The sequence below is a fragment of the Sorex fumeus genome, unplaced genomic scaffold, assembly GCF_029834395.1.
Source record: "Sorex fumeus unplaced genomic scaffold, SorFum_2.1 ptg000098l, whole genome shotgun sequence".
NCBI lineage: Eukaryota > Metazoa > Chordata > Mammalia > Eulipotyphla > Soricidae > Sorex > Sorex fumeus.
In genome coordinates, this window is record NW_026606155.1 from 84,820,740 (window position 1) to 84,846,820 (window position 26,081).

General features: G+C 58.1%; 1 protein-coding gene across 3 annotated transcripts; it reads left to right on the forward strand.

The window, feature by feature from the left end:
* Positions 1-1,481: 1,481 nt before the first annotated feature.
* On the forward strand, positions 1,482-24,673 carry BAHD1 (bromo adjacent homology domain containing 1). Of its 3 annotated transcripts, none has more exons than XM_056133367.1 (7): positions 1,482-1,818; positions 17,907-19,352; positions 20,919-21,301; positions 22,612-22,771; positions 23,145-23,221; positions 23,868-23,968; positions 24,376-24,673. In XM_056133367.1, exons 2-7 carry the CDS (start codon positions 17,921-17,923, stop codon positions 24,563-24,565), a joined length of 2,343 nt encoding a protein of 780 aa, XP_055989342.1. In that variant the 5' UTR covers positions 1,482-1,818; positions 17,907-17,920; the 3' UTR covers positions 24,566-24,673. The 3 variants fall into 3 exon arrangements, with proteins under 3 accessions (XP_055989342.1, XP_055989345.1, XP_055989344.1); XM_056133370.1 differs by having other exon boundaries at positions 23,877-23,968; XM_056133369.1 differs by lacking the exon at positions 1,482-1,818 and adding an exon at positions 1,906-2,035.
* Positions 24,674-26,081: the final 1,408 nt, after the last annotated feature.

A 26,081-nucleotide genomic window follows, 5' to 3' on the forward strand; every position in this document is an offset into this window, starting at 1 on the left:
GTTGGGGGGACGCTGGAACACTTGAGCGTCCAGGTCTAGGGGAGGCTAGGCAAAGTGGCCGAGGGTGGGTTTTCTCCTCTAGGTCGGCAGCCCCAGCCCTGGGGTGCTTCTCTGCGCCTGCAGTTCTCCACCCAGCCCCTCCCTGGGCTGCTCCGGCGCCGGTGACTTGACACTACCCTTTCTGCTGCCGCTCCTTTCACCTCCCAAAGCTCCCTTCCCCCGCCTGAATCAGGAATGAGGCTTTGTTCTGGGGTGGACGCAGCATTTCTCAAGAACCTACTATGTGCACATCCGGTGCTTGTTGACGTGAAGCCGCAGCCGGCGCTGGCGATCCAAAGTGCCCAAGCCACAGCCCCTTCCCGCACCTCCCAGGGACCTCCCCCGCCTCCGTGTGACCTCAGCCTGCTGTGCCCACCCACCCCGCTGACCCCGTGAGCGTGCTCGGGCTTGGAAAGGCACGTCTGTGGGTGTGAGACGGAGCCACAGCATTCGGTGACTAGGGGGAAGCCAGGTAAGTAGCGACGCCTGGTCCCATCCAGGCTTGGGGACGCGAAGAAGGGAGTCCAGCCGGGGCTGTCAGGCTGCGCGCCCCCACCGCCCTCCCACGGAGAGCGCCGAGGTTTCCCCGCGGTGGTGGAAGAGGGTGTGTGGGTGTCAAGGACTCACAGACCAGGCTCTGCTGTCAAGCTGGAAAAGGATGAGGGTTCCACACTCTGCTTCTGAGGAGGGTGAATTAGGAGCTGGAGTGGGGGGACGGTAGGTGCAGGGGAGAAAAAGGGAAAAGATGCGGGTGAGGGGTTACCGAGCCAAGGTCCGACCTTGCTTGAAAGGAAAGGAGACGTGGCAAGCAGGGAAGTCGGAGAGATGAGGCAAGGGCGGGAGGGGCTTCTCAGCAGTCGGGGCCCTTTCGCCGGAGTCTGGGGCCCTTTCTGCAGGAAAGGGGGGCTGTCCTCCCTTGGTTTTTTTCGAGTGATCTACCCGAAGCTTTGCCTTGGAGGCTGCAGCGGCAGGCGAGGGTAGGCTGTTTCTCGGCTCGCAGTTTTCTCCGGTCGGTGCTAGGGAGAAGGGGGAAGAGGGATGTAGAGGGGTGACGGCCGGGGTGGGGCGGGATAAGATTGGGGGGCAGCAGCTGGGGTATTGGGGCTCCAGGGCCGGGGTCACCAAGGGATACGAGCTTGGGCTCGGGAGCCCGAAGAGAAAAACCAAGTAGCTGGCCCAGCAAACCTATCCCCGCCACCACCCTTCGCACCGTACCCCTCCCCCCCAGGCCCCACCACTCCCCGCACCGCCTCCCCCGGCCGCCTCGTGCTGCCCCCTGCGTTGGGACGACCGACCCGCGGTTCTGATTGGTCGGAGAGCGGGAGGGGGAGCCGCGGGCCGGATTGGCTGGCGGGGCCAGCGCAGGGCGGGACGGCTGATTGGAGGAGCCGGCCGAGGGGCGCGCCGCTGATTGGCTGGGGACGAGGAAGCAGGAAGGAGGGCGGCGGAGGCTCCGCTCTCGGGGAGTTTGTGGGGGAACAGCGAGCGGCGTAGCGGATCCCAGAGCCCGGCCCCCGCCGCCTGCCCGTCCGGCTGCCTGCCCCGCCCGTCCGGCCCCCGCCGTCCGCCCGCCCCGGCCAGGCGCGCCCGCCCCCCCCGACGGCCCCGCCCGGCCGCGGCCCCCGCTCCGCCCGCCCGGCCCCGGCCCCCAGGAGGAGGCGCTGACGCAGCAGCGTGGAGCCCGGGAATTGAGCGCCCCCGGGGGGTTCCAGCCGCCGGATTCCAGCCCGGCCGGGGCCTGCGGGCGCCCGGAGCCGCGCCGTCCGCGCCGCCGTCCCGGTGAGCTTAGGGGCCGGGGTCGCGGGGGGGGGGGGCGGGGGGGAAGGGGCGAGCGGGCGGGAGCGGGCGAGCGGGCGAGCGGGCGAGCGGGCGAAGCAGGCAGACGAGTGAAGCGGAGAGCACCGGCCGCCCGCCCGTCAGCGCGCCCCGGCGAGCGCGCCGCGCCGCCGCCCCCGCCAGCCCGGGAAGGGACGGACGGACGGACGACGCGAAGCAGGTGCGGCCGCCCGCCCGCCCGCCCGCGCCGCCTCCCTCCCCCGGGTCCGGCGCCGCGGTCCCGCCATCGGGGAGCGCGGCGCGCCTCGAGGTGACAGCCCCTGGGGGCCGCTCGCCGCGCAGGCCGGGGGCGGGGTGGGTGGCGGCCGCGGGGGTGGCAGCTCGGCCGGGCGGCGGCGGCGGCGGCGGCGCGAGCGTCCCGGGCCGCGGAGGGCGGGAGGACGCTGGTCGTTTCCTCGCCGCCGCGGCGGAGCCGGCTCGCCCGGAGTGCGCGGGCGGCGCGGCCCCCGCCCACCCCCCCGCCGCGCCCCCTCCCCCCCATCGCGGTCCCCGAGGCGAGGGGCCGCGGCTGGGGGCGGCGCCGCGGGGATCGCCCGCTCTGGGTGGGGGGCGCCCTCCCGCGCTGGGAGCTGACCGGTGATTGCTGGATGGGGGGCGGGGGGCAGAGGCCGGGGGCCGCACGGGGGCTGCGGGGGGTGTAGACCCGACCCGACCCGATCCTGCTGGGAGGAAGGGAGGCGCCTGAGAGCGAAGGGAACCGGTTCGCGGAGCGAGTGTGGGCCGCGGGAGGCCCGGCGGGGACCGTGCAGAGCTTGGTGGCCGCGTCCGAGGTGGGGCGGGGGGTGGGGGGGTGATCGAAGTTGTCAGACCGCCTTCAAGTGACAGCGGGACCCCGCGCTCGCCTCCCGGCCTCGTCCGGCCCTGCCCGCCTCGCCACCTCTCCTCGGGGGCCGGGGGGCCAGGGCAGGTCGGGCCCAAAGGGGCCCGCTCGGCGGTGAAGCGCCGGACAAAGGCGGCGCCGAAGCGGGCGCAGGTGGTGGCGTCGGGGAGGGGAGCGGGTCCCCGACGAGGGGCGGGCGGCAGGGCCGGACTCTGCCCCAGGGGGTGCGGGGGCTGGGAGCCGGCCGGGAGGAGCTGCCGCACCGGCTCCCCGCTCCAGCAGCGATCGCCTCGCGGCGCAGGGGCGAAGTGGGGTCGAGCCGCCGGGCAGGGGGCAGAGGTGGGCTGTGTGCACATGGTGGGCCTGGCCGTGCCCCTTTCGGTTGTTGGGCTCGTGGGGGCAAGTCCGGTGAGGTGCTCTCGAGCCTTCCAGGAATGAGGGGGGTCTGAGCAAGCAGAATCTGCACATAGGCAGAGGTTTAACCCCACCTGGACCCCTCCCGGTGGCCCATCGTGCACTGCCCTAGAGTTCAGAGGGCCAGTTGGATTGGTGACTCTCCCCCAGTCCCCCAAATGTGCTTCAGCAATCCAGCCGCAGTGGCCTTCAGCACTTTTTACCGAGGGACCTTCCCAACCTAAGGAAATGAGTAGCTGAGTTTATAAACCCAGGCAGGAATTTAGTGATTGAATTAGCGGTGTCCAGCTCTTTTTCTTTGTGCCTCTTGACAGTTTTCCTCTCCATCCTCATGCTTTCCCCCAGAAAGGGGTGGTGAATGGGAAGCACTCCAGAGAGACCACATATTCTGGAGGGACACCTCTCTCCATGGCCAACTGGAGGTTAGGAGCCACTCACTGGCTTCAGCTGGGGGCGCCCCTGACTCCTCTAACCGGCACTGTGGTGGATGCTGTTTTCCCAGTTATCAGAACCTGTTCAGAGCTCCTTTGCCCCAGCATGTGATCCCACACATACCTAATGGAAGAGTCGGGACCACAAAGACGGGAGACTCAGACTTGTTTAGATTGTGAACTTTTGCTGAGTATTTCTGGGTTCTGGAAGGTGATGAGCAACCCTCAGCCGTGGTTGCTTGTGTTCTACCAGGGAGAGCAGCCATGCCTAGGATGGACGTGGAATTAATTCATGGCCACCCCCAGCCCACTTTCCAGGAGAATCTAGAACCCCAGCCTGGGTGGAGTTGAGGCTTGTGGGAAAGGGTAGTATTAGCTCAGGCAGGATACTAAAGTTTGTTCAGAGAGAATCTAATTGTATGTCTTCAGCGTTAGAGGCTGAGGAAGCGTGAGCACCTCAGTACCTTCTCTGGGGCTACACAGTGTGTGTTTCTTTTGGTCCCGAAAGGGGACATGGTCTGGCCATTGGAATATAATAAGTCTGCAAACAAGGGCACACTCTGTGACAGGCTCTAATCTGCCCACGACTCCTGTCAGTTCGACCCAGTGTTGAGAAGGGTTTGCCCTGGTGAGTGGAGCCAGTGCTGAGGTCCTTCCTTCTGTCAGTTGCTCCCTGTCCACATCAGTCCTGTGATGATGTCACAGCCTCCTTTTCCCTGCTGCTTACTCTGGCCCCTGTGATTCAGATTCTGCTCAGCTGCTAGATGGTTCTTCCCGAGGCACTCCTGCCCCCACCCACCCTCCTAGCTACAAACTCCCCTTCCCTAGCAGTCTGACCTCTGCCATCCCTAGTGACTCGCCAGCCGTGCCATGCACAGTCTCGCCCATTCTTTGCTCCTGCCGCCTTCCCCAGGCCTCGCCATGGGGAGCCCCCGGCCTTCTTCTCCTTCAGTCTGAACTCTGTTCACCCTTCATCTCGCTACCATCACTCAGGACAACTTTGCTGGCCTCTGCAGTTGTCACCCTGGCGTTTATAATGTGGTGACTTCTTGAGTGGTTTTGTCGGCTGGAAATTTCTTCAGAATAGGCTCAGTATGACAGTTTCGCTTGTATGTATGCCCGAGGATTCCAGAGTTTCTCTTCTGACGCTGTGGTTTTGTTGAATGAGTAAATGCACAGCACTGGCAGCTTAGTTGGGAGCAGGGGAAACCTTCCCAATTTCCCAGGTGCATAGTCTGGAGTCCTTAGTGGTTTCTGACTTTTTCTGTCAGAGGCGCACTGAGCATGTTTGAGGGTGCTCTGGCATAGGGAGCCAATGGCATTTGGCTTGCTATTTCTCACGCTCTGCCTGCTGAAGACTGGCCTGAGGATTGCACACCCTGTGTCCTATAGACATGAGTTGGGAAAGGGCTATAATCCTGTTTTCCTCCTACCCCACCAAGCTGTTCTCTCCACCCGACTTTACTGCTCTTATGCAATTTTTCTTGTTGTCCATGTTAAATGAATCCATGTGTTTTATCTCTTCTCAGTCCTGGGTGTAAATGAGGGAGAAGGCAAGGTTCTGAGCACAGAAAAGAATAAGACTTCTAAGGTGGCCTGTACCTGGGACTTTTGGTACCAGTATTGGGACAGGTGCTTGAAAGGGGCAGAGTAGACCCAGGATCCGCCCCACACAGGACCCACCAGGAAGGACAGCTATGATTCCATCTCTCTCAGAACTTCCCTTTTTGTTTCCCATCAGTGCTGGACCATGGGGGAAATGGGAACGAGGACTGCTGACTGGTTTGAGTCTAGACAGTGAAAAAATTAATTCTGCATCCATTGCCGTTCCCCCAAACCTCCCTTTTGTGCCCCAGTTTGATGATTAATGGACCAGCATTTCCCTTCCAAGCGGGAAGGCCACCCCTCACAGTTGCCATGGCAATGCAGACCGCTCCCCCGTCAATTAAAAAAAAATCCTTACTACTCTCTTCTTGCTTCTACTGTATCAGAGACAGGCAGCCTCCGAATGCATCTCCTGGGCGCACGCAGTATTCAGGCTGGCGCTGCTGCCGTCTGTCCTACAACGCTATCCTTCCTGTTTCTGGGGTTTTCCTGAATTTCACTCGGAGCAAATTGTGCCCCTTGCATTCGCTAGCCCCTGGGATACTTCTGCGGAAGAAGCAAAGTCCTGTTTTTAAAATGTATCTGCACTACAAATTAAAAATGAGAAAGAATCCTCTTCTGTAGGGGTTCAAAGGGCGGGGGAACCGTCCACACCTCCGGTATTTCGAGATCTGGTATTTAAAAGTTGGGAGAGCATTTGATATTCAGAAAGGAAGTTTCTGTAAACCAGGAAGGAATTCAGCCTCCTAATATACGTAATTCACATTGGAGTTCTTTGGGGATTTTCAGTATACTTTCATTCTTCCCCATTTCTCTGTCCGAGCATTCTGGAGCACTTGTGTGTTTTCATATTTTATCTGTTCTTATTCTTCTTGGCCTTGCTTCAGCAACATCTGGCCTCAGCGCCCTGTCGCAAGGTGAGTCATTAGAAAGGGGGAAAAAAATCTTAAGGAAAAAAGTCTCTGGAGTTCAGACGAGCTTGTGTTGAACTAAAGCTCCCACTGAAGCTGCTGGGTTTATGGAGCATTATACGAACAGCCCCAACATTAAAGGGCCTCCTTTTTATGAATGGGTTGTGAAGAATGTAAATAAAGCAGCATCTCTCAATGGGAAAGCATTTTACATAAGCAGCACTACCCCGGCCCAAGTATTTATGGGAATTTGCTAGCACTGTCTGGCAAAATGCATTTCCTTTGTGAACTTACCATTGTGCTGTGGAGGGATGAGGAGCGTGTGTGTGGCCATTCTGGGGGGCAGCCCCAGCACTCCTTCTCTGCACGTCCTCCGCCTTTGCTAGAAGTGCCTGTGAACCCTGAAAAGACAGAAAATACTATGAGTAGTCCCAAGCAGGGGGAGTGTGTGTGGCGGGGTGGGGGGAGTGGGGAATTAGAATCAGAGGTTCCTGAAGCCCGGGGTCCTGAGATTTCTCCAGCTCCTCACCCTTTGGGCTGCTTCGACTTCCCCAGGACAGGGGGACTGGGGGGTCCTGCATGCTGGAATCCTGACAGGTTTTATGGGAGGCACCTAACTGGAGTAAAATGAACTGGTTTGAGTTTCAGCTCCTTTATGCTTCCCCTGCCCACCTCCTGGTACCGCCGCCACTAATGAGCAGTAAACCTCCTCACAGGAGGAGGAGGAAGAGCAGCAGCGGCGTGAGGCTGCAGACAGCCTGCTTGGGGCCAGAAGGACCCACAAGTGCCCTCGCTCCACTGAGCCAGTTCTGCAGAGCTGCCGAGCACTAGCACAGCCCTGGGGTTACTCTGAGAGAGTGTGTGTGTGTGTGTGTGTGTGTGTGTGTGTGTGTGTGTGTGTGTGTGTGCGCGCGTACACGCTGCAGCAAAGAGGGGTGGTGGTGGTATTTTCTCTTTGGGGACATGGTCTAAAATAGCATTTTTACCCTGTGGGGCCCCCGAGGTATTCCAGGTTGGTCACAGGTGAAGATCTCATGTGGGAGGTCACAGCCACAAGACAAGGTGGCAGTGGGTAGGATCAGAACCAAGGTGGGAAGTGAGGTCCAGAGGGGGCCGTGGTGGAACACAGGTTGAGAATCACCCGTGTGGCAGATGGCAGCCAGAGAACTGTGGGTTTGGTGAGCGGGCTTCAGGGCAGAGTCACAGGAAGGACTTTGTGCTGTGTCCTGGGAAGGCATTTTTTAATCCAGATTCCATTTTCCCGAAGGGAAACACCTGCATAGTGGTAGGCCATCCCCCTGATTCAGCATCCCACAAAGAAACAAAACCAGAAACATTGTTCTTGGGATCCTAGCAGGCCTGGCAGGAGTGGAAGAATGGGTTTATCTCATCCTCTCTGCAGTTTGAAAGGGCACCTATTTACAAGGCAGCATGGCCAGGTGACCTAAAGCAAAAAATGTCAGGTGACTCCTCTTGGTTGCCAGGGCAAGTGTTTGGGGGAGTGTTTCTTTCCTCATGGGCTGTGGGGGTCAAGGTGCTTGGAGATCCTGTCTCCGGTTAAGGAGGCACAACACATGCATCTCCTTTGCGTCACCCCAGAATCTTCCCTGGAGTCTCCCCTGGACCACTCCTGCTTCTCTTTTATCTGTAGAGCCTGTGTGTCATCATTCCCCCTTCTCTCCCCCCATTCCCCACCTTCGAGCCTCTTTGAATCTTGCTCTTTCTGGTTCTTGCCTATAGAGGAGAGAGGTGAACCCATCGTGAGACCTGTCTTCAACTGCAGCTCCTTGTCTAAAATGTTTGGGGGTGGGGGATTCACTTAGTTAATCCTATCCACATCTTGCCAGGTGGTTTAGAGATGAATTATTAGTGATTTGGAGGATTTGGGGGTCTCACCTGCTGGTGTTCCTGAGCTACTCCCAGCTTCTGGATCCTTCATATAGTACTCGGGGGAACTGTGTATGCCAGAAATTGAATCTGGGACTTCCACATGCTCATAGCCCTTAGAGCCATCTTTCCAGCCCTGAGAGACGATAGGCTGCTGCTACCTGGGTACCCTCATAGGCATGTCGTAAAGGAAGTCACCTACCTCTCCATTCTTGTTAGGGTTGGCAGGTTGTTCTGTGTGTGTGTGTGTGTGTGTGTGTGTGTGTTAGGGGAGGCGTTCTCTGCTGTGTGCTTGAGAGGCTCACAGAATGTAAAAAAGAAGCATTAAATGGATGAAATGAGTAAGAGGTGATCTTCAGAGGAAAGGTCGCAAAGGGACAGTTATGTATCCTGACCTGTGAAGGTGGTTTGTTCAGAATGTGATTCCCAGAGTTCAGTTTTCATTGCAGACTGGGCTGGAGGAAGGAGATTTCATCTGAGGTGAGAGACAGACATGAGACAGACATAGTGAGATGCTGGGGACCTCCCTAGACCCCTTTTCTGGATTTACTGTGAAACTCACAACATATCTTTGGAACCCTCACACCTTTCAGGGCTATAAAATGGTTTTGCTTCAAAAGTGTAAGGGTTTATTAGAAACTTTGAGGAAGCTTTTCTGTTGAAATACTTTCTAAAATTACATTCCCTGGCCAGCCCACAGATGCCTTTTAAATTGGAGTCCATCTTCAGTTCCTTTGTGGTGAAAAGTCAGGAAAAACAATTTTTTAATGCTGGCGATTGAAACAATATTGAATGATCATGTTGTTCAATAATGCCAGAAGTGAAGACAGCACAGAGAAACAATTCAGTCTGCGAGTTGATCTTGCATGTCAGTCTCTGATCCAGCTGATACCTGTGTTGCGGTGCAGGTGTGAGCCTTGCTGGGCTCTGGACAGCCCTCACTACCACCCTGGAGTATGGCAGATTTGGTTTTGTCACCTCTCTGGACCTCTTGTTTTTCCTGGTTTCCATGGGATAACATCTCAGTACTGATGGTTATAAGGATAAATGAGATGTTGAAGGGAACATGCTTAGAGGGTGGGACCGGACACACATTGTTTGACTGGCATTAGGTGCCCTGTCAGACTAGGAGACTCAGTGGTGAATCAGGAATTAGCTATCTCAGACACTTAAAGGATTTGGAGACCTATAACGCAAACTCAGATTCTTGGCTGCTGAATTCGCCTTAATATCTGTCACATTCTTTGACTTGATATAAGTGTGTTTCTAGTACCACATTTGCTCACTTAGTGGTTTGGAGTAAGAAGTGGAATGAGTGGAATATTTACCTGAAATAGCTAGGCAGGTTGAGAGAGAAAAGGCAGTGGGTCATAAAAGAGGGTTGTGCTGTGTAAATATGAGACTGTCTACAGTCACCTGACTGAACTGTGGATTAGGTTGAGGCATGGGGGTGTGGGAAGATTTGGGGGGTTCAGAATTTCTTGTCCTAGGGGTCAGAACAATAATGCAGTGAGTAAGGCGCTTGCCTTGCACATCAAGTTCGATCCCCAGCATCCCATATAGTCCCTCAAGCAGTGCCAGGAGTGATCCCTGAGCATAGAGCCAGGAATAAGCCCAGAGTAGATTTGGGTGAGGCACCCCCCCCCCCCCAAAAAAAAGAATTTCTTGTCCTGGGCTCCAAGAGTCATTAATAGAAGGTACAAATGTTATTTGGCATTAGGCAGATTGGCAGCCAGATCTTTGTCCATTTGGTTCTTTGTTTGCTTGTTTTGCTTTTGGGACCACACCTAAGGTGCTTACACTTTATGGCTTACTCCTGGCTCTGCTCAGGTCACTCCTGGCAGGGCTTGGGGGACCATACGGGGTGCTGGGGATTGAACCCAGGTTGACTGCATGGAAGGCAAGTGCCCTACCTTCTGTACTACCTCTCCGGTCCCAGTTTTTGGTCAGTTGAAGAACTGGATGGGCTTTGGTGAGGAGGCAGGCAGAGAGCCCCTGCCTCGGCTGAACTTGTGTCCTCCCAAGAGTGGTACTTCATTGTGAATTTGGCTTGGGTGTCCGTAAGTCTCTTTCGGAGGCTCTGCCTGTGGTTCTACTCCTGCTTGGAGAGTGTGAGGAGGGTGGCAGGTCTTGGGTATTGGTCAGCGGTCAGCATTTACGGAAGGCAGAGATCAGCGTTTGCAGAGAGCAGAGCTCCCATCTTGGACCACTGACCAGTTTCCTCTCTTTTGCACAAGAGATAACACCTCCAGTCTTGACAGGTCATCTTTGAAATCTAAGTTGTTGGTTCCTGGAGCGTCCTGGTGGTTGAACCAACACATATTCCTTGCCATTCCTGGGCAGGTGGCCCAGAATAGACGTGCGATCTGTTGTGTTTTTTAGAGAATGGTGCATCAGTAACACGAGCTTTCCTCCTGGTTTTGCTGTAGTCCTGTGGCTGAGCTATTCCCTGTCGCTATTACTGTTTTTGAGATCTTCCGTCTGTTTGTTTTTTGTCACACAGGGCCCTAAACCCAGGGCCTCGCACATGCAAGGCTTCTGCTCTGCTGCAGAGACACATCCCTTGCCCCTATTCCTGCTTCATTTCTCCCACATGGTTACAGCTCAAAACAAATGAGTCCGGGAATTGATTTGTTTCTGGCCCAGTGAGGCATAGTGGAATCTGGGGCCAGGGCCTGTGGGAACCTTAGCCCGGCGCTCCCTCATCTCCCAGCCTGAAGTGTTCCTTTATGGAGCCAGAGGAGTGGGTCTGGGAAAAGTTGTATTTGTGTCCTGCCTTAGACTTCCCTTGGCGTCACTCCCAGTGGTGCTAAGGGGCCCATCTGTGGTGCTGAGGACCAAACCAGGGTTGGCTGTGTGCAAGGCAAGTGCCTTTGCCTCTGTACTCTCTGGCCCTCTTAACAGCAGTCTCCCCGCACCCCACCCCTTTCTTCTCCTCTTGTCCTCTTAATTGCAGTTTCAACATAAAATTCGAGGAGTCCACTTTCTTTCTGTCTTTTTTTTTTCTTTTTGAGTCACACCTGGCAGTGCACAGGGGTTACTCCTGGCTCTGCACTCAGGAATTACAACTGGCTGTGCTTGGGGGACCATATGGGATGCTGGGAATTCGACCTGGGTTGGCCGTGTGCAAGGCCTACCTGCTGTGTTATTGCTCCAGCCCCCACATTTTATATATTTCAAAATTCTTCCTACTCACCTTGCTGAAGTTTCTCTTAACGTCTCTCTGGAGCAAGAAGCCAGGGCAGGTGCTGAGTACTTGTGTATGACCCAGCTATTGTAGTAGGATAGAAAGCAGCAGCAGCAAAGATGGGGCCGGGATGTTAGACCAGACCCACTGATGCAGGGGACCCTCCCCACCTGTGCTGCTGCTGGCCGCTCTGGGCTCTTGGGAGCCCCCTTGGGAAGTGTGAGGGGCAGGTGGCCTGACAGCCCATAGTTGGGCCTCGTGCCTTCTGGAGGCGGACCTGAGGGTAGTGTATACACTAGGCTGGTCGGGCCAGTTTGCCGTTTGGATGGGTGCTGTGCTTACTGCCCAGATGTTTGTGGCCCCCTTCCTGTGCCCACCCCACTGCAGAGCAAATTGAGCGCCTGAGCTGTGTGTTCTGATGGCAGCAGCCCATGGCTGGTGCGAGTGGAACTGTAGCACTGCTTCTGGGGAGTTGAGCAGCTGCTGTTCTGCGCTGTGTTAATGCCCAGATTAATATCTATGTATGTATGTGTGTATGTATGAAGAAAACTGGGCGGGGGGGGGAACATTTGGAGTAACTGTATAAAACCTCTTCTAGAAAGCCAGTCAGGAATTGTTCTTCAAGTCCATGTTCCCTTGAACATACGTCCTGCTTATCTCTGTCTCTATGCTAGCTTTCTCCACTCTGGAGAAGCCTGTGTTCTCTTTTGAACTCATACTCCCTTTCCTTCTCTCCCCTCACATATTTCTGTGTACCTCCTGCCCTTGCCCTCTTCCAGGGATGTGAATCCCACCTGCACAGCTTACTCCGCACTTGGGCTGGCATGGGAAAGGAGCAGGGAGGACGCTTGGGTGGTCTGAGGGGACAGCTAGTGCAGGTGTGGGTTGAGTTTTCGGGTTTCTCCTGGCACCGCAGGCTTCGCAGCTGCTGGGGCTGCCGATGCTGGGAACGGCATGTGCCCTCTCTGTGCTTCTCAGAGGGGTGACCCCTCCGCCCCCCCTCCATTCCTGCAGGGTGACGCACACCTCCTCAGCCCCCCTCCCATTGGGTTCCTTCTGGTGTTTGTTTGAGGGTCACAACCTGGCAGAACTCAGGACTTACTCCTGACTCTGCTCAGGGATCGCTCCTGGTGGGCTCTGGGGACACACTGGGTGTTGGTTGAACTTGGGTCTGCCACGTGGAAAGGCCGGCACTCTGCCTGCTGTTCTATGTCTCTGTCCCCCGTCAATTTCCTTCTGATGCAACTAATTGATTTACATGTTTTGTTTTTTTTCTTTATTATTTATTTTTTTGCTTTTTTGGAGGGAGTCACACCTGGTGATGCACAGGGGTTACTCCTGGCTCTGCACTCAGGAATTTCTTCTGGCGGTGCTTGGGGGACTATATGGGATGCTGAGAATTGAACCCAGGTCAGCTGTGTGCAAGGCTGACGCTCTTCCCCACTGTGCTATCACTCCAGCCCCATGATTTACGTTTTAACTGCTTTGTTTTTTGGGTCACACCCAGCGATGCACAGAGGTTTCTCCTGGCTCTGTATTCAGGAATCACCCCTGGCGGTGCTCAGGGGACCATATGGGATGCTGGGAATCGAACCCGGGTTGGCCACGTTGCAAGGCCAACGCCCTACCTGCTGTGCTATTGCTCCAGCCCCTTAATTGCTTTTTAAAAATTGATTTTAATTGTGTTTTTTTTTGTCCTGGATGTTGGGGATAGAAGTCAGGTCCTCACACATACCAAGGTGTGATCTCCATCGTTGAGCATTGTCCCTGGCCTTGCTTTATATGTGGCGTTCACATAGACTTGACTGCAGGGGTGGAACTTTGTTGAGGTGCAGGGAGCACACTGTGTGCGGACCTCACGGTCTCATGCCTGCAAGGCAGCACAGGGCCACTGAGCCACATCCCTTAGCCCTGCTGCAGGCGTATTAGATGAGGACTCAGAATTTGAGAACAGTTGGGGAGTTGTCCCTGACAGACAGAGCTGGGAGTTCAATCCAGGTCTGCCCGACTCAAAAGCTTTCACTCTTTCCACTTTACTAGCCTTTGGGTACTCAAGAGATATCAGCCACGTCTTTACTGGCATTTCATGGGAATTTTAGCAGTGTCACCTCTGCATTTCTCTAAAATAACATCAACTGGGGCCAGAGAGATAACACAGCATATAGACACTTGTTTTTCACACTGCCAATCCTGGTTTTATACCCAGCACCCCATAAGGTCCCCTGAGTCCCTCCAGGAGTAAGCCCGCAAAACAAAAAATAGTGACTGACTCCTCCAGGAGTAAGCCCGCAAAACAAAAAATAGCGACTCATTTTCATGACTAGGAACTTGTCTTTGAATTCCTATGCTTTTCTGATAGGTGGTGTAAGAAACTGAGTCCTCGTGAAAAAGTGTTACCCTCTTCTTCATTCACTCATTCTCCACTTCTCTTTGTTGTTGTTGCGACGATCTAGGATTGCACGTGCCTGGCTACTGTGCTCCCCCCTATTTTCGTTTATAGGGCCATAGTCAGTGGTGCTTGGTGGTTGCTCCTGCGAGGGTTGATGGTACGAGTGACTGAGCCCAGGGTTCCTGCTAGCAGAGTAAGCAGGCACCCTGGCCCTCTGAACCATCTCCTTTATTTTTTTTTCTTTTTGGGTCATACCGGCAATGTTACTCCTGGTTCTGCACTCAGGAATTATTCCTGCTTGGGGGACCATATGGGATGCTGGGAATCGAACCCGGGTCAGCCGTGTGCAAAGCAAATGCCCTCCCCGCTGTACTGTCGTTCCAGCCCCTAAACCATCTCCTTGATCTCAAGTGCTGGGCACACCATTAGCTGTGGTGCTTGCTGGGGATGGAACATCAGATCCGAGGGCTCACACGCAATTGCAGTGCTTGCACACGTGTCCTCAGGGACTCAAATCCTTGAAGCACATAAGATGTGGGCATATTGCTTGCTGTGGCTTGGCTGCAGTGTCTTGCACTTCCAAGAAGTGACGCTTGGCACATCTTTTTAGTTGCAGTCCTTGTGGCGATCACACCCCTCTCTATGATGTTTACACACACTCCACCGTGGGATGGCTGGAAATTGCTTGTGGTACCAGGTATCACAGAAACCAAAGCTGCCTGGATATGGGGCACCAAGGGTTCGAACTTGTGACCACATTTGCACAGCAAGTGCTCTAAGCCCCTGCAGAGGAGAGTGATGCTGAGCCCAGCGCCAGTTGTGTGACTGCAGGTGGTGTCACTGGAGCGAGGTAGCTTGGATCACAGCTTGTTTAAGCCCTCACCAGTGACCACCTGTTACCTCTCAAGTGCCGCTGATCAGAGGTTTAGACAGGGCGGTGAGCTCCTGAACTAAGGATGGAATTAGAGCTGAGCAAGTAAGTGGGAGCTGTGGCCACGGCCGGGGTCTTTTCCTACCTCTGAAAAAGCTGCAGCAGGGCTAAGGGCTGTGGCTCTGCGGCAGTGTGCTGCCTTGCTGAGACCTGGAGGTCCTCGTGCCGCTGCTTAGGCTAGCCGTGCTGTGGGCCTGACTTGCCTGCGCTGCCTGCCCCCAGCCTCATTCACCCAGTACTCACGGAGCCAGGGCTTAAGGGTGGAAGACAAGTCCTTTCCCAGTTTGGGGGAGGGGATAACTTCGCCCACCAGCCAGGCCCTGGGGTGTTGAGGCTTGGTCAGCAAGCCCCTCCCCCACCCAAGTGGCTTGTTTTCTCTCTTCAGGGGGAACAGCCTGTCCTAGAATAAGTTGGTTTTGTTCAACATTGTTTCTTATGATGTTGAGGGGAGGGGGAGAAGAGCAGATGTTGAATGGACCCAAACCAGGTTACTCTGAACCAAGTTTCCTGAAGCAGGTGGTCCCCATCCCCACAAACAGGGGCAATGACATTAAGTGAGAACTCGCCGTATACCTGTGTTTGCAGGTTGCAGCCTGGGGTCGCTGGACCTCCGGTCAAAGGATTCGGGGGAGCCTTCCTGGCAGGCGCTTGGAGCATCAGATGGGTTTTCTCTGGTGGGAGCTTGTTTGACATGGTCTAGGGAGCAGTAATATGGGGGGTGGGGGGTGGGAAAGGGCAGGGTAGTGGTCCCTCCTGGACACTTTCTCCTCCTCCTCTGCCCCTGCACTCCCTGTTCCTGGGAGGAGGGGAGGCCTGAGCTCCCCCAGTGGCCACCAGGGTTGGGCCAGTGGGCACAGGGAACCTAGCCTCTGCTTTCCTGGGCTTTCCTCCCCAAGGAGCTGGGCCCTCCCCTGCAGGCTGGAGGGGCCCCAGTTGGCAAGGATCCTCGTCCCCTGTCCCCTCAGTCCCACCTCGGGTGGGGAGGGGGGGAAACTCCAGCCGGCTTCTCACATATGAGGCTTCAAAGCATGACTCACACTTGCTCTCCTCCGACTGGGGTGCGGTGTGGCTGGCAACAGAGACCCGGGCCTCTCTTCTGGACCGTGAGTGGTGCTGTGACACGGCGCCACATGAAAGCTCGGCGCTGTTTTGCAATGAGCTCTCGGGTGTTTTTAGGGGGTGACGGGATCCTGCAGATGCTCGGGCTGCTAGCAGGAGGCTCTTAGGCTTCATTCAGAAATGACTCGTACCCTCTGATTTAATCTTCCCGGGATCATGGGGTTGGGGCCCTTTTCCAGGTGTCCCCGAGGAACCAGAGCCCTGAGGTTACTGTGGGGAGCAGATTTCCCAGGGGCCCAGAAGGGCTCCCTTCCCCTGCCACAACCCGCTTGGGACTTGGGGATGCTGAAAGGAGGAAACGGGGAAACAAGTGTCCCAGAACCCAGGCAGGCCCTTGCTTTATGTCCACCCACTGATAGGGAGAGGAGACACAGCTCGGCCAGCAGCTCAGGGCTTCTGGGGAACACCTCCCTGCTCTAGGCCTTCTTTCTCTTTCTCTTTCCCATCTGCTGCCTCCTTGCTCTGTACTTGATGTCCTCAAAGGCCACAAGTCCAGGTGACCTCAGCCTTGGCCCCCCGCCATCCCCACGCCTCACTCTGGTAACTTGGGGCCTGTTGAGGGGCTTTGGCCCGCCGAGCTGTGTGGAGGGTTCGTCTCCGCCTCTCCAGGCCTTTGTGGAGAGGGGAGGGTTCTGCTGGGGCTTTCAAAGACGTCGGTCCTTGACTGCCGCTGTTGCTGCTCGGGCTGTTGCTGCTCGGGCGGCATGGGTGCCCTGTGTCTGAGAAGGGGGCTTGTGGCTGGGGTGCTTTGGAGAGTGACTAGAGATGGTGCTAATAAGCATGCCGAGAGGCCAGCCTAGGTGGTCGCCCAGATTAGAAGCAGGACGACGTCATAGGGAGCCCAGCAGCTGGGGGCGGGGTAGGAGGTTTTCCTGTGTTTCAGGAATGAATGGATTGGTCTCTGGCTCTTCTTGCCTGGGCCCCGCTCTGGGCAGTGGTAGGGCCCCTGCTAGCGGCCCAAGCAACACCTGGCACGCTGCCTCCCTTTTCCAGTTCTCCAGGTCCTTTCTTAGGTAGAGTTGCCCACACTGCTGCGTGCAACCTGAGGTGCGGAGGTGCAGCCTGGCTCAGCGGCCTGGGCCCCCGCCAGCCCAGCCAGCCCAGCCCGCCCGGGTCCTCCCTGTGCTTGCTGCTTGCGGGGGAAGAGCTCTGGGGATTCCCTCAAAGGCCTTACAGCTGGGGCTTTCAGGGTTAAATCCTGGCCCAGCAGGGACTGCTGGGGATAGTGAGTATGAATAACAATAGCAGTGGGGAAATGAAGCTGAGAAGCCTGGGCCTGCTGGGTGGGCAGAGGGTCTGTGCAGGATGCCCGGGGAGGGCAGAGCCTGTCTGGCACCTTCCTTGGCAGAGCCTGGCTTCAGGTTGAGGAGTCAGTAGGGAGAGAGAACAGCCCAGTAGACCCGGCTTGTGTCCTCCCCCTGCTGCAGGTTTGTTTTAATTGCTCAGGCCCTGCCCCCCCTTCCCAGCCCACAGCTTGCTTGGGCCTCTTCATTCAGGACAGGGCCCAGGTGACCCCAGGTATGTGGGGTGGGGAAGTGTCTACCACAGAGAGTTTGGGGTGGTGCCTGGCGGCTCACGGTCAGTCAGTGGGTGTCTCTGGGCATCTGTCCTCTGGCTTCCCTCCCCCCGAGCCTGGCATCCTGCCCACCAGGATGGAGACCTGAGGAGTAGGGCTGGACTAGCCCTGCAGCCTGAGATTTTCTCGGGCCGCTTGTTCTTCCCTCTGACACCTTCTTCTCCATCCTTGGCTGGTGGGGATTTGTCCCGAAGCTCCTGATTGTTTCCGGGTTTCCTCTCGGGAAGGCTGGCCCTGCGCTACCTTCTGCGGGCACTGTGAGGCTGCCTGAGAGCTGCTTGCACTCTTCAGGGGCTTTCCTGGCGAGACTTGGGTTGTGGCTGTCTCACTGTCCCTCCAGGTAGGGCCCAGCTGGCAGGTTCCTTGTCGTATTCATCTTGTGGCCCAGCTATAACACTACCGTGGAAGAGCTGGGTATTGGTGGTCGAGGCTGCCACCCTCCATGGCCCTGTCCTTGAGCGGGAGGAAAACCCGAGAGCTTTGCCCCCACTCGGACTCCTTTTGTCTCTGACCTTGGGGTCTGCGCAGCTCCGAGAGAGGCGAGGCTAAGCACAGAGTGGCCCAACCAGTGCTCACACAGCTGCTGGCAGTCTTGACCCCATATGACCTTTGCCTTCTGGAAGGGGGAGAGCCTGAACATCCAGGCTAGAGAGGGGGACGAGAGGCCGGGACTGCCGCAGGGGGGGCTGCCAGGGCTGTGCGGAACAGAGCAGCCCAGGGAACCCCTTCTTACCGCCGGCCTCCTTCTGTCCGCCCTGCAGATTGGAGGTGCTCCATGACACACACTCGGAGGAAGTCCCTTCCCATGCTGAGTTCGGGCCCCCCTGGCCGCCAGGAGCCCCTGCAGGTGGAAGGCAGCAGTATGGATCAGGGGCCAGAGAGAGTTGAGCCCGGCGTGCCCGAGAGCCCAGGGCCCCTCACGGGACGCCGCAAGAACTACCCTCTGCGCAAGCGCCCCTTGATTCCCGAGAAGCCCAAGGCCTGCAAAGTGCTGCTGACCCGCCTGGAGAATGTTGCTGGGCCACGGAGTGCAGATGAGGCCGACGAGCTGCCCCCTGACCTGCCCAAGCCACCCAGTCCAACTCCCCCCGGGGAGGAGCCAGGCCTCGCCCAGCCCCGGAAGCGGCGCCTGGCCTCCCTCAACGCCGAGGCCCTCAACAACCTGCTGCTGGAGCGGGAGGACACCGGGGGTCTTGCCGGGTCACGCCGCGGCCGAGGAGGTGGGGAGCCCCCACGCAGCCGGGAACGGGAGCGGGACCGGGCCCCAGGGGGCTGGCCCTCCAAGAAGCGGCCCCGGCCCGGGGACCTCGGAGAAGGCAGTCGGGACCTGTCCCCAGAGCCAGCGCCAGACGAAGGTGCCCGCCGAGATGGGGACCCGGCTCCCAAGAGACTAGCGAGCCTGAACGCAGCGGCCATCCTCAAGCTGAGCCAGGAGCGGGAGCTGCCTCTACGGCCACCCCGGGCCCACCCGGAAGTGGATGTGCGCGCCGCTGAGCCCTCGGCACCAAAGGCCCCGAGACCCAAGTGGGCCAAGGTCAATGGCAAGAACTACCCGAAGGCCCGGCAGGGCTCCAGCATGGGGGAGAGTGCAGGCCCGCCGGGCTGGCAGGGGCACCCTGAGGAGCCATGGCCGTCGACCACCCCCCGGGGGCCCTGTGCCCAGCTGCCTTCCCAGCCCCGGAGCAAGGCTCTGGAGAGCCCCTTGGGGCTGCGCCCCCACCTGCCCCAGCTGATGGGAGGGCAGGCTGCCCTGAAGCCAGAACCTGGGCGTCCGGGGGAGGAGTCGCCGGCCCCTAAGCAGGAACTGCACCAGCCCTCCTTCCCTGCCCCCCAGCTGGCCCCCCTGCCCATGCCTGGCAACCCTGCCGACTACAGAGGCCTGTGTGAGCGGCCAGAGCTCACGACGCTTGGCCGCTTCTACCTGTACTGTGGCCAAGACGGGCTTCAGTGTGGGGGCTACTCCGCCTGCCCCATGCTCCCTGAGGGCAAGCTGTCCCCCGTGGCTGCACCTAATGAGGGCCTCCTCCTGGCCCCTAGCTCCGTGCCTACGGGGACCCCTTTCCAGCACCCTCCCTGGAGCTCTCGCTACTGCTCCAGCGAAGACACTGGAGTGAATGGCTACGGCCTCTGTGAAATGTTGTCCTCGTCTCTCACCCACATCAGCACTACCTGTGTCGCCTGCCCCTACAAAATGCCTTTTGCTGCAGGTAACTCTAGAGGGGGGGGGGGCTCGGGCTGTGCAGGGGCCATGCCAGGGAGTCGCTGAGGCTCGGTGTCCAGGCAGAGGGGCTGTGGTTTGAGGCAGGGACTTTCTGGTGTCCAGCCTCAGGGTAGAAGAGCAGCCGTGAGATGAGGAGTCCCCTGGCTTGGGGCCCCGAGCCTTGGGTTGCTCATGGGCAGGGGCCGCTTGTTGAGCCTTGCTCTCCGCTGGCCCTCTGTGGAGACTGGCTGCTGGCCGTGCGGGGACACGGGGCTTTCTCCTCCCCACAGGGACACCCCTTTGGGATAATGAGGCAGGTAATGCAGTGAGGGCTCTGGCCGGGCTGGCCCTGCCCTCCTTGGAGTCCCCATTTCCTGGGCTTGGATCATCTACACACCACCAAGGTCAGCGTTTCTAGGAAGGATTATGGGTACCAGGCCCAGTAGCTGGTGCCAGCTGGAGTACCTGGCCCTGCGAGATATGGTGGTGCCCAGATTCAGTGTCTCACTTGTGGGGCTGCATACAGTGGGCACTCAGAGCACATAGGCAGAACTAACTCCCTGGCACAGAGAGATGTCGGGGCCCCTGGCTTTCCAGCCAGATCCACATGTCCCAGGACTGTGTACCCAGCGAGGGGCCTCTCTCAGTCCCACGGTGATTTTTCTTTCTTCAGACTGTAAGGAGTGTCCTCAGGAGCCCTTCCGTGCCCGCCTCCGCTCCCCCTGACCCCTCGGGGGCGAGTTTCTCCTAGCCATTGAGTCTGCCCTGATGCTGAAGAGGCCAGGCCTTCCCAGGGCTCGTGGCTGCCGCCCCACACCCCTTCTTGTAGGGGCACTATAAAACAGTTTTATAGGCCAGCTGACTCTGGCCAGACTGGTTGTTTCAGGTTCTGGGGTGCGTTGGGGCTCTCAGAAATGAGAACAAGCTTCTTGGGGTTTTTCTTTTCCCCTAGAGCCCCTCTCCAGGTTTAGAGAGTAGGGCCAGAGGGAACCAGAATCCTCTCATGCCCTTACCCTGGGACCCCAGTGAACCATCTTGTCCAGGCACACTTCTGAGCACTGCTGGGTGAGCCATGATTCTGGAACCAGACTCCCCAGAGTGTGGTGCTTGGCCGTGCTTCTGAGCTGGGTGCCCAGGGTGCCTAAGTTGCCTTAACTGTAAGACGTGCTCTTGGTACCTGCCTTAGAGGGTTGGTTCTGCAGGCAAGATGAGTGACTCCCCTAGGACACAGTGTCAGCCTCCCCACCGCTAGCTGGTGACATGGCACCAGGTGACAAGTCACCCAGCCAGTCAGTGACAGGCCTGGGATTCAGAGCCAGACCAGTCAGCTGGGGAGACCTTTGAGATTGATTCTTCAGTTGCAGCTGAAGGAGCTGTTGCTCTTTTCTCTTCTGCTGAGAAGCCAGAGGGGGAGAGAGGAGAGGGGAGAGGGGGCTTTTGTGGGTCTGTCTTTGAGGTCTGGCCCCCTCTTTTTGCCCCCCGCCTCCCATAGTGTATGGGCTAAGATTGCAGGGGGGCTGAGCGGCCATGATGCCATCTTTCCGCCCTGATCCTCTTTCTGCCCTCTCCCCAGAAGGCTGCAGGTCTCTGGGCCAGCTGGAATTTCCTCTCCCGGAAGCTGGCCACCCGGCCACACCTGCCCACCCCTTCCTGGGATGCCCTGTACCCAGCGTGCCACCTGCAGCAGAGCCTGTCCCCCATCTTCAGACGCCCACCTCTGAGCCCCAGTCTGTTGCCCGTGCGTGCCCGCAGAGCGCCAAGCCTCCCAGCGGCTCCAAGTCGGGCCTGCGCACCGGCCCCAGTTGTCGGCACACTGTGAGGAGCAAGGCCGCCCGCAGGCCCAGCCACCCCAAGCAGCCCCGCGTCCAGCGCCCGCGCCCTCGACGCCGCCGGCGCCGCCGCACCAACGGCTGGGTGCCCGTCGGGGCAGCCTGCGAGAAGGCGGTCTACGTTTTGGTGAGTGCCAGCTCTGAGCTGATGGGACTGAGGGCGACAGTGGGCACATGAGGCCTGCAGATAGCCGGGTCCCTGGCTCTGGCTACTGTCGAGAGAGACCAGAAGTCCCGGTTCACGTGTACCCCAGGAACAGGCCAGGCTGGCTCAGCCTGCTCCCCACCCCTGCAGGTCCTCTTCCATGAACTCAGGGAGGGTTGCTGTCAGTCACAGCTGCTGAGTGCCCCCTGTTAGGGAAGCCACAATGTGAGCTCCCACCCAGCCCCCACTGCCCCTTCAGTCCTAGATTATTCTTTTTTGGGGGCAGGGGGGAAGCAGGGAGGGCCGCCGCCAGTGGTGCCCAGGAGTTATTCCTGACTCTGCTCTCAGGAATCACTCCTGGCAGAGCTCAAGCGACCATGAGGGATGCCGGGGATCAAACGCAGGTCGGCCATGTGCAAGACAAGCCCCCTGCCCACTGTGCTATTGCTCTGGCCCTCAACCCTGGATTGAGAGCTATCAGTCACCAGCAGACTGACATGGAGACTTTCGGATTACTATATGTATGTGGGGGTGGGGTCAGCTAACCGAGAAAATGAGCAGGTACAAGATTGACGGGGCCGGAGGAAAGAATGTTGTCTAAAACGAGCTGTGCTGAGTGCTGCCAGGTGCCAACACAGAGCTGAGATCTTTGCATATGTGCCACTTTGATTTTGTTCATGGCCACGGGGGTCCGCACTCCATGGTCCCATGATTGTCCTCAGTTCACAGATGAGGAAACAGACTTGGTTAACTAGTTCCTGAGGCTATAGTGGTAGGCTTTTTTTTTTTCTCTTCTTTCTTTCTTTCTTTCTTTCTTTCTTTCTTTCTTTCTCTTTCTTTCTTTTTTTTTTCTTTTTGGGTCTCACCCGGCGATGCTCAGGGGTTATTCCTGGCAGTGCTTGAGGCACCATATAGGATGCCAGGGATTGAAGCTGGCTTGAGCAAGGCAAATGCCCTCTCCACTGTACTATCTCTCCGGACCCTACAGTGGTAGTTTAAGGGTCCGACTCAGACTGTCTGTAAGAAGCTGAAGGGCCTGCCCAGTGTGGGGGTTTGAGGGCAGGTCCTCAGGCTACTTTCCCACCCCAGTTCCATTTCTTAGCCTTGCTTCAACTGTGGGAAGTGCCCATCCCCTCCCACCCCCTGCAGCTGGCTTGTGAGGAGGAACCATTCCCACTGTTCCATAGGTTGGGTTGGGAAAGTGGAGTGAGGCCTTCATCCCCCCCTCCAGCTCCCTTCCCCACATCTGAGCGGCCCCACCAGCCTGTGTGTGACATTGGTTTGTTGCTCAGGATGAGCCGGAACCAGCCATCCGAAAGAGCTACCAGGCGGTGGAGCGGCGTGGAGAGACCATCCGAGTTCGGGACACTGTCCTCCTCAAGTCGGGTCCACGGAAGACATCCACTCCTTATGTGGCCAAGATCTCTGCCCTCTGGGAGAACCCCGAATCAGGTAAACGCTGCCTGGAGTTTGACCCGGCTCCAGTGCACCCGTGTTCTTGGCACAGAGTCTACAGACAGCCTTGTGACCTGGGTGGGACCGCTCATTAACCTCTGTGGTCTCCCAGGCCCAGCCACCTGTCCCCACACCTCCCCTGTCAGTGCCTGTCCCCTTCTCCTCCCGTGCCTCCCGGCAGCATTCCAGGCCACTGATGCTGGGCTGGGCCTCAGGCGGGGGGCCCGGGTGGCAGAGCCTATGGGATTGGCCCAGGCGTCACAGCTGCTGGCTGAGCCTCCGGGGCAGGTAGCCAGCCGGCCTGCCTGCTGCCTTCTAAGTATCTCTGGAGCTGCCAGCTCCAGCCACGACCGCTTCTCTTGTCCCCTAGGAGAGCTGATGATGAGTCTCCTGTGGTATTACCGACCTGAGCACTTACAGGGAGGCCGCAGCCCCAGCATGCACGAGGTGAGAGCCCTGGCAAATGGGTCCACGAGGGCGAGGGGGGCCACCAAGGAGACGGCAGCACTGGGAGGGGCCCTGCGCTGAAGCCAAGGCCTGGACTTGCCCTGCCCACCAGGGGGTGGTATGGTGGCAGGGCGGGGGTTTTCACCGCTCAGCACGGCCCTCCTAGTGCCACAGAGGGAACAGGCATCTTGGTTTAGTGAAGAAATCGGGGGTGGGCAGGGGAGCGAGAATGGGAGCGGTGGCAGGTGGAGCCTCGGCAGCCATCTGCAGCCCTAGACGGGGGAGCCTCCTCGGAGCCCCCAGAATTCCACTGAGCTATGTGCATGGTGGTGCTGTCTGAATGCTGCCCCCCACCCCCACCCCCACCCCCACCCCCAACACCACACATCAGCCCTTTTTGTTCACCCTCACTGGGCTTCTCCTGTTCGAGGAAGGTGGGGACCAGCTCCTTTCTCTCCTGGCCTGGGCGTCAGGGCTCAGGAGGCTCATGATGATCGGGGTTGGAGCTGGCGCCTGGGTCCTCCAGAGTCAGTGGGGCCTGGGAGCAGTGGGTGGGCTGGAATTCCTGGCCTTGTGGGCAGGGCTCAGAGTGGCCTCTGTCGGGTGCTTCAGTCCTGGTAACCAGCCGCCCCTCTCTCCCCTTGAGCCTTTGCAGAATGAAGTCTTTGCATCGCGACATCAGGACCAGAACAGCGTAGCCTGCATCGAGGAGAAGTGCTACGTGCTGACCTTTGCCGAGTACTGCAGGTGGGTGGGGACCCGGACTCTGGCTCGCCTCTCCCTTCAGACTCCCGCAGGCTATTTAGGGGCTAATAGGACCCCCAAGAGAAGCTCACTCCTGGGACCTGACCTCCCTCAACTTTGTTCCTCGAAGTCCGTCTCTTTCACCACCTGATGCTTTTAGGAGAAGGAAAATGTTGCCGCACTGAGGCAAAAGGGTTGGGGTGAGGGGTCAGGGATCGGTGCCGGGTTTGTATATCAAGAGAATGAATGGTGACCGGGAGGGAGGCCCTGGCAGGCGACTCTAAGGTGGCCAGCAGCGAACTGCCCGCCGGGGATGGAGGTAGCTGCAGCCTGGCAGGGTGGGAGGGGATGGCCCAGTTACCTGCCTGCGAAGGAGACTGGTAAACGGTACAAACGGTGTCTCCCTGCAGATTCTGTGCCATGGCCAAGCGCCGAGGCGAGGGCCTGCCCAGCCGCAAGACAGCACTGGTGCCCCCCTCTGCAGACTACTCCACCCCACCTCACCGCACGGTGCCCGAGGACACAGACCCTGAGCTGGTGTTTCTTTGCCGCCATGTCTATGACTTCCGCCATGGCCGCATCCTCAAGAACCCCCAGTAGCCTCCTCACACCCTGGTGGGGGCTGCCCACGGGCAAGTGGGGCTCAGGGCAGGAGGCACTGCTTGAAGCACAGCACTTGGTTAAGGGGCCACGGGAGCCAGAGTTTGCTGCCTGTGGTTCTCTTGGTTGGGCGGGAGGGGGAGGGGGAGGGCAGGGGCCCCTGTGGGTTCTGGGCCCCATGGGAGGGATGGGGAGGCCAGGGTTTCGGAAAGCATCAGAGCCCTCAGCTTGGCCCAGGGGGCCTTCTCCTTGGTGAGGTGCCCGCCCAGATTCCTGAAGATGCAGTCTTCCCTGCAAGAGGGGCCAGCCTGAGGGCAAGGGCCCCTGGGGGTGGGGGTGGGGGGGGCCCTTCTGTCGCCTTTCCAGGGGGAGTGAGTGGAGCCAGCTTTACCTCGCCCACTGTGACCCACTGCTTCCTTGTCAGCCTGGGCCAGGCTCTCCCAGATTCTAGCACAACTCCGAACTCGGGCTCGCTCCTCGGAGACAGAGAGAGCCAGAATCTGGCTTCCAGAGCACTGACTTAACTGACTTCCGCTTCCTGGGCCTGGGCCTCTCCCTGGCTTTTCTTTTTTTCACCCCTGCAGTAGCCCCTGGTGCTGGGACAAGTTGCCCGGCCCTCGATCATGGGTGTGGCCGGCTTTATGGGAGTCAGCTTCCTGTCTCCTGCCCAGGCCCAGCCGCCCAGCAGGTCTGGCTTTCCCGAAGTTAAACTGATCATCTTGGGGTGGGGTACAGGGGGCAAGGAAAATTGCTACCTGATTTATTGAAGACTTTTCCTCTTGCCTTACACTGGGGGTTCTAGGAAACCTCTTGCAGAACTTCTAATATGACTCTTCAAGCCACACCCACCTGAAATCAAACCAAAGGAGTGCTGTGGCCCCCCTGCCCCCACCCCTTAGCCTAGTCTTTTGTAGATTGCACTAATTTACATCCCAGCGAGAATCAACACTGTATCAGTCCACAGACCTGCTGAGCTGCGGCCACTCACTGTAGGAGCTAAGAACCTGCATTTTCAGTTTGTTCCTATGGCCCAGGGGCCCTGTTCTCACCTCATGCCCCTCCCCAGAGTAGATTAGGAGACTCAGACCCCCTGTTGTCACCAGGGCTCAGCCCTGGTGGGGCTCCCCCTAGGAAAGGGCGGAAGCAGCAGCGGGTTCTCTTTCCTATTTGTACCAAAGAGGAGCATGGTGGGGAGAGGAGCACCAGGGCTTGAGCTTGGCCCTGGGAGCCTGCTTGGGAGCACTTCCATAGGGCCAACTCCAGGGCATGGAGCTGAGGAAGGCAGCGCCGGGTGCTCCTCCCTCATAAGGGACAGATGGACCCAGCAGGTTAGGGAAGAGGCCCCGGGTCAGGGCAGCTGGACAGGCTGGAGAAGGAAGTGGCAGGGAATCCCAGGGGAGTTCCTGGCAGCCCCAGCCCCAGTCCCTGCCAAGGTGGCTGCTCCTCATCGGTCCTTGGGCTTGGGGAGACCTGAGGCCTCGGGAGTGAGTTGACACATAGGAAGCCCAGCCCAAAG

Bases quoted from the DNA above. Each gene is read 5' to 3' on its own strand.
- BAHD1 (XM_056133367.1), top strand. From the start codon at position 17,921: ATGACACACACTCGGAGGAAGTCCCTTCCCATGCTGAGTTCGGGCCCC. The intron at 19,353-20,918 runs GTAACTCTAGAG...CCCTCTCCCCAG, and splicing joins CAAAATGCCTTTTGCTGCAG to AAGGCTGCAGGTCTCTGGGC. The intron at 21,302-22,611 runs GTGAGTGCCAGC...TTTGTTGCTCAG, and splicing joins AGAAGGCGGTCTACGTTTTG to GATGAGCCGGAACCAGCCAT.